This window comes from Augochlora pura, chromosome 10 (assembly GCF_028453695.1).
Source record: "Augochlora pura isolate Apur16 chromosome 10, APUR_v2.2.1, whole genome shotgun sequence".
NCBI classification, from domain to species: Eukaryota; Metazoa; Arthropoda; class Insecta; order Hymenoptera; family Halictidae; genus Augochlora; species Augochlora pura.
Genome location: NC_135781.1, coordinates 18,521,904 through 18,528,575, shown reverse-complemented (window position 1 = coordinate 18,528,575; position 6,672 = coordinate 18,521,904). Strand labels below are relative to the sequence as shown.

The window sequence follows — 6,672 nt, the reverse complement described above, 5'->3', positions numbered from 1 at the left end:
TTAGAAATCATATAATTTATATCTTTCATTATCTTTAGAATAATTTTCAAGCTGAGAAAATTTATACATACACAATTCTTCGTTGTATGGACGTACGATATTTGTTAATTATTATTTTGTAATTTAATAAAATTATTATTTTGATATTTGTGTAATATAACTACGTCTAATAATTAAAATTAGTAGTATTTTAATTTTATTTTCATTACGAAGAATTTTTTATTTCGACGAGAGAATTCCACGTAATTCTGTTTTCTCATATAAGATTGCCTTTTAAGCTTGACATTTAAATAAATATTGACACTTATATACTGTCTCTAACACGAAAAATAGGATTATTTGTTTAATAAATGAACACCGCTAACGAAACGCTGATTATAAATTGGATTTATTATATTCTCGTCGCATTAAAGTTTATACAAAATGTATAAATTTATATACTTTTAAAAAGATTTATGTAGAAATATGTACACGGTTTTGATTAAGCTAGTCGTTCAGTGGTCTGTTGACGTATTTTTTCGATCAATATTATATTACACTTCTGAAAACTACTATCAGCAAACGCGTCGTATTCACTTATGCATGGACACAGTAATAAAACAGATCAGTGTCAGTCAGGATAATGTCTTTGGAGTATTAAATAACGTAGCGATCATTTTAATGAACATGCAGCTGAACTGTCCATCCATTGGAATGTGGTCCGATTAATGTCATTCGGTATTACCGACGGGAAACGAAAATTCTCGTTTTATTCTACGCAATGTAACATATATTTATTACTGTTTTTTTTATAGTTAAATACATGTAGCTTCTGAAAATTTCAATAAAATATATTAATTAAAAAAGTATTTATCACATTTTTAGTATGGATATATTGACGGAATTCTACATGTATCATTAAAATCACCTCGTGTAAAAAAGATTCAATAAAAATACCACGTCGTTCATGTGTTAACTATTTGCATGAAACTAAGCGCATTCAGGGGAGAACAGGGCGATGTCGGTCAGCAGGCACTGATCATTGGTATTGCTATTACGAAATGTTATTTCAACAAATCGCCACTTCTTTTTGCAATGTATTCTGACATTGTTGCTACACTACTACAAGGTAAACATTCATTTTGTTCGCACAGTATAATATGTACGTACTAATTGATAGAGTTTCCTACAGAATTGAACTATAGTTCTGCTACTTTGCACTCGAGACTAATTTAACTCTACAGTGAAGACATTTGTTTCAACTATTTTATCTTGATCAAATTATTTGTATTCAAATTGTGTATGCTTATAAAAATCATCTATGATTTGACAATTTATCGAATGCAGAGAAATTTATAAACGTGAAAATTCTTTTGAAAATAATGTAGCAATTTTTAGCGCCGCCTCGAGTGAAAAAAAATTAATGTAAACGTATTTCATTTCTGTTTTCTATATTTGGTATTAACAAATAATGCATGTGCGGGTAATGGTAGTCACCTTGAAAAATGTTAAATGAGAGAAGAACAGAAAAACTACAGAAGCAGCAAAAGAAAGTCAAGGAAAAAAATTAAAAGCAATGTTAAGAAGGAGACAAGACTAAATGAAACAACCAAAACATCTTCTCAAAATATCAACGATGATGTAGGTAAACCCAATAATGTATGCACTATCTGTAATCAATTTGGACGTGACAATGAAATGTGGTATAGATGCATCTCATGCGGAATCACACAGAATATACCGAATGATACGCGGTTACAACATGACTGCCAAGGTTTACAAATATTTGTTTTTTATACCGTTAATTTCACAAAGTAAATCATTATTGATATTGTTTTTATTTTTCACGTATTCAATTTGCTGCCTAAAGTTTTTGCATTAATGAATTGCAGTATTTAATAAACAGATTTAGAAATGATTCAAAGTCACCACGCGAGCGCAATTGGTTTATAAACGTTTACAGCAGTGGTTCTTTAAAATTGCATGTATTAGGTTGGGGAGAAAGAAATCCATTATTTTTACGTGAACTTCAAGACTTTATTTAACATGTTTTGGATTATCCGATTTAGGTCAAATATACACCGTCTTGTCCTATATTTTGTTGTCATTTTTAAGGTGGTTTCATAATGCCTCTCTCGTAGAAGTCTTGGTCCCTATTAGCGAAAAACTCTTGTAATCGATTTACACAATCTTTTCTCGATGCCCATTTCTGATCACTAAGGAAGGTTTGCAATACAAGAAAAACACGGTAATTGCTTGGTGCCAGGTCCGGACTATATGGTGGATGCATCAAAATTTCCCCGCCAAGCTCCTGAATTTTCTGGCAATTCACTATAGAAGTGTGTGGCCTGACGTTGTCCTGATGGAACACAACACCTCACCTGTTGGCCAATTCTGGCCGCTTCCGATCAATCGCTAGCTTCAAACGGTGCAGTTGTTGACAGTAGCGATCTGAATTTAGTGTTTGGCCCTATAGAAGCAGCTCATAATAAATGATTCCTTTCCAGACCCACCAAATGCAGATCAGAACTTTCTTGGCCGTTAGTCCTGGTTCGGCCACCGTCTGACCTACTTCACCGAACTTTGACCATGATTGTTTTCGCACAATGATGTCGTATGTGATCCATTTCTCATCCCCAATCACCATGCGTTTAAGAAATGGGTCGATTTCATTCCGTTTGGCCAAGACATCGCAAATGAAAGTTCGATCCATCATGTTTTTTTGTGTTAATTGATGTGGCATCCAAACATCTAGCTTCTTTTTAAATCCAGCTTTGTGCAAATGGTTTAAAACCGTTTTATGGTCGATATTTAGTTCCTGGGCGATGCTACGACTGCTAACATGCCGGTCAACTTCGATTATTTTTGTGATTTTCTCAAGATTTTCTACGACAGGCCTACCTACGAGTTGCATTTTTAGCATCAAAAATACCTGAACGGTATCAACGAAACCAAAATTTTTCGTAATTGGCTGTTACAGTATCCGGACCATAAACACCATTCACAATTTCAGCCGCTTGGCTTGCATTTTCGCCTTTATCAAAGAAAAATTGTAAAATGTACCAAATTTTCTCTTTGTTAACTTCGATTTTTAACACCCTGTAACTCATAACTGAATGGACCAAACAAAAAACAGAAGAAGAATTTTTGTAGTGCGAAATGTCACCTTTCCAAGGAGCATAAATCGGAAATTATTTTATCGACATTTTAACAGATCGATCACTACAGCCGCCTACCGACAAAATAATGGATTTCTTTTTCCCCAACCTAATATTAGATGAAATGCGTCAATTTAAAATTTTGTGTAATAGTATACGCGCGAAATATCGACATAAGATGCGTAACCAAGTGATTCCTTTCATCGAAGAAAAATATTTATATTCAAACACATCTTGAATGTCTATTTGCAACGCTAAACTAATATGCAAAAAGCACAATACTAAAATATGTGGTGCAGAGATCGTCCGCGTTGTTTAAAAGCTTCTATCTATCATCGAGTCAGCAAACGAATCGATTAATTCGTGCCACACGCATACACCCGATTTAAAGCATAGTATCCTCGAAGTCGAACAAGCACAAACCAATTAACTCTGAAGCAGGCCTAAATAAAATCATAACCGTCAGCTCGTAAATTCAATGAAATGACGAATCGACGTGGTAACTATAGCGGTACAAGTTCTTACACCGGATGCAATGTAAATCTCACGTCAGCGGGCGCGAAACTTATCAAGCGCCGATCCTCTCGTAAAACGAGGAACAAATCTCGGGCACGATGAAACACGGCGCGGTTCGACACGGGAACACCGAAGCCGTGAAATCGACAGTCGGTCGAAGAATCATAGTCGCGACGTGACGTGGAGCAAATTGCTCGGCAACGAAAAAGAAACGCAGCGGGATAGACAGACGAGGGAAAATCTCTCGGTTAGGTCAACGTTTCATAACGTGCGAACATTTGCCGGCTCGAATAGAACAACCGGTGCACCCATGTTGGGACATAAGTGAAAAGTCCGGCGTGCGTACCGTGCATGCATTTACACGTAATGCACGTGTTGCACAGAAACTAGACACGCCGCGGTGCTGATAGGGGTTGCCAAAGATCGTGCAAATCGATCTAAGGGGACTAAATGCGCACGCTTAGGATCGTAGTCGCACGATCGGCACCGGGACAATGTAATCGAGACGATAAACTCGATAACTTGTCATGAAAGTTTCTAGATCGACCTATGATTCGACGGCGAATGAATTAATTACAAGTAATTGCGAGGTACCTTTACGTAACGAACGGGCTGCTGCGACTATCTTATCGGGGAAGCACGATCGATCGCGGGATCCGATTGATCTATGAATTTCTGACTTGTACGATTTCACCCCCTAGGTTCGTTGAAATTCTTTCATTTTTAGAATTGCAGGGTGTGGCAGGTAAGCACTGATGTATTTATTTTAACCAACTGCTTAATAAATACAAACTTGGGTAAAAATATTTCGACTAGGAAATTCAAATAGTTGCAAATATATACTACTTCTGTCAATTGTGTTACATGTGCTTCATTTGAAATAATAATTTATTTCTGTGTTAAATGAAATACTGAATTAATAAACTTTATTGATTATACATACATGTAATGAGTCCTTAAAATATATACCTTAAATATACAATATAAACATGAATTACTTAATTGAAATAAATATATATATTTTCTATATTGCGCACGCTACATTCGTGTTTATACTATATATTATACTATATGTTATAGTATACATGTATACTATAACAGGCAAATAGATAAATACTTGCCTGTATTTGTTTTATAGATTTATTTCCTCTTATGAATATTAATTGTAAGAAATAGAATACTATTTTGGATAATTATCTCCAGTACATCTTAAAAAAATACCATTTCAATTAATTATTTTCTGTAGCATAACTAATAGCTATTTTCAAGACATGTACTTATCTCTGTGACATTAAATAACTCTTGAAATATTATTTCATACATATATCATGAATGTTATTCTGAGATCAATTTTAAATGGAGATAGTAAGACATATTTGTGTTGCATGTAAACATTATTTAAGAACAACTATATTTTCAATGCATATTTTAAGTGATCAAACTATGAAGAATACATTCATTATGGTACAATTGAATCAATATCTTTAATATTATAACTGACATTTAATGAAAGATTATCAACTGATCAAATGAAGAACACAATAATAAATTGCAATATAAATATATTAACTAGTTCAATAATATTATAATATTGTTATTTAACGAAAAATGGTTAAACGATCCAGGTTTATAAAAATTCGTAGATCATCGACTGATTAAAAAGTAATTGCGTTCAGTTACGTTAATCGCCAGCATTTAGCGATAGTGGTCCCGCTAAATTATAGAGACTGCACCGTTATAAGTTTCGCTAATTTGCGCAACAGTTTAACGTTGGTTATTTCCGCTGTTTCAGTAATTCCGAACTGAAATAGGCCACCCAGTATGTAAAACAGCCTGAAAGCCAGGCTAACGAAGGTTCGCGCACAGTTTCGACAGCTAGAAGTTCCAGAGCCTAATATCGTTAATCGTAACGGTTAAAAATAATGAAATGGCATACCCGATCGAGCAGGGAGAACGCGATCGAGTCTATGAGTTCGATAAACCGTAATTAATGCGCGCGAATTGACTTCCGAGTGGCGGAATCGAACGAACGAATCGAGAAAGGACGAATGTGGGTCGTCGAAAACGTTTTTTATTTTCGAACGCCGCCGTTGCGTACCATACGCGTGCTTTGATCAGACACGTGCTGCCTGGTTAATATAAACGTAATTATGCGCGGCGGTGTATTGTCGACTACACTTTTGGGTCGCAAGAACCGGAAGTCATGGCCGACGCACGATTACGGAATTTTAACAAGTCGACCCGTTCCATTTGGGTCATTTTCTAATCGAATTTCTTATTATTAAACTGCGGAAGCTCGTGCTCGATAAACATGTAAGATGTACAAGGTATGTACTCGTGTGGAACATGTATAATAATATAATAAATATTCTACCGACTTTTATAAGACCTAATTTTACTAACGACATACAAGAGCGAGATATACATTTATTTCTTTTATGAACCATTTTAATAAAACCAAAACAATAAAACAGTATCTTTAAATTCTTGAAACATTTTCAGGGTTTTTAAATCCACGTGAGCAATATATTATTATACAATACTATAGCAGAATATTCACTATGTATACATTTTCACAATTACCTCGCGTGGCAATAAGTTATAAAAAAATTCTCAAGTTTAATCTTCGTTAATTAGTGACATTTGTTTGTTAAACTTAATACAAACGCGGAGAATGGCTGATCTATAACATATGATTGCATATATTTTTCAATATAAATGTGCAGAGCGTATGCATTATGTAGAAAGTGAGAGTCAAAAATGTATTCTCAGAATTCTCTGATCACAAAACAAATTTCTGTCCAGGTTTCACTTTTTCTATAATTATTTCTCGGAGACATACTTATGTGAATAAACTTTCACAGTCGGCTTATTATTATTTCTTGTTTTATAAGCGATTATAGTGCAACAGAGTACTGTTTTTATTCCCTCTTATGCTCGTTTGAAGGCTCTGTTATCTTTCATCGTTGCGTTTAATTTGCAGTAAAACGTCATTTACGCGGCAAATAAAATTCTGTAT

General features: G+C 34.6%; 2 protein-coding genes across 5 annotated transcripts in view; both read right to left on the bottom strand.

The window, feature by feature from the left end:
- Positions 1–6,672, bottom strand: part of Smash (smallish) — a 324,377-nt gene that overhangs the window by 133,564 nt on the left and 184,141 nt on the right. The gene's annotated exons all lie outside the window — the stretch shown is intronic.
- LOC144476631 (histone-lysine N-methyltransferase SETMAR-like) lies at positions 2,090–2,893 on the bottom strand. Its single transcript, XM_078193761.1, has 2 exons — positions 2,552–2,893; positions 2,090–2,338 (listed from the first exon to the last, which is right to left on the bottom strand). Exons 1-2 carry the CDS (start codon positions 2,891–2,893, stop codon positions 2,090–2,092), a joined length of 591 nt encoding a protein of 196 aa, XP_078049887.1.

Excerpts from the sequence above, each read along its gene's own strand:
- LOC144476631 (XM_078193761.1), bottom strand. The coding sequence starts at position 2,893 with ATGCAACTCGTAGGTAGGCCTGTCGTAGAAAATCTTGAGAAAATCACA. Across the intron at positions 2,339-2,551 it reads CATGGTCAAAGTTCGGTGAA|GACAACGTCAGGCCACACAC; the intron begins GTAGGTCAGACG and ends GTGTTCCATCAG.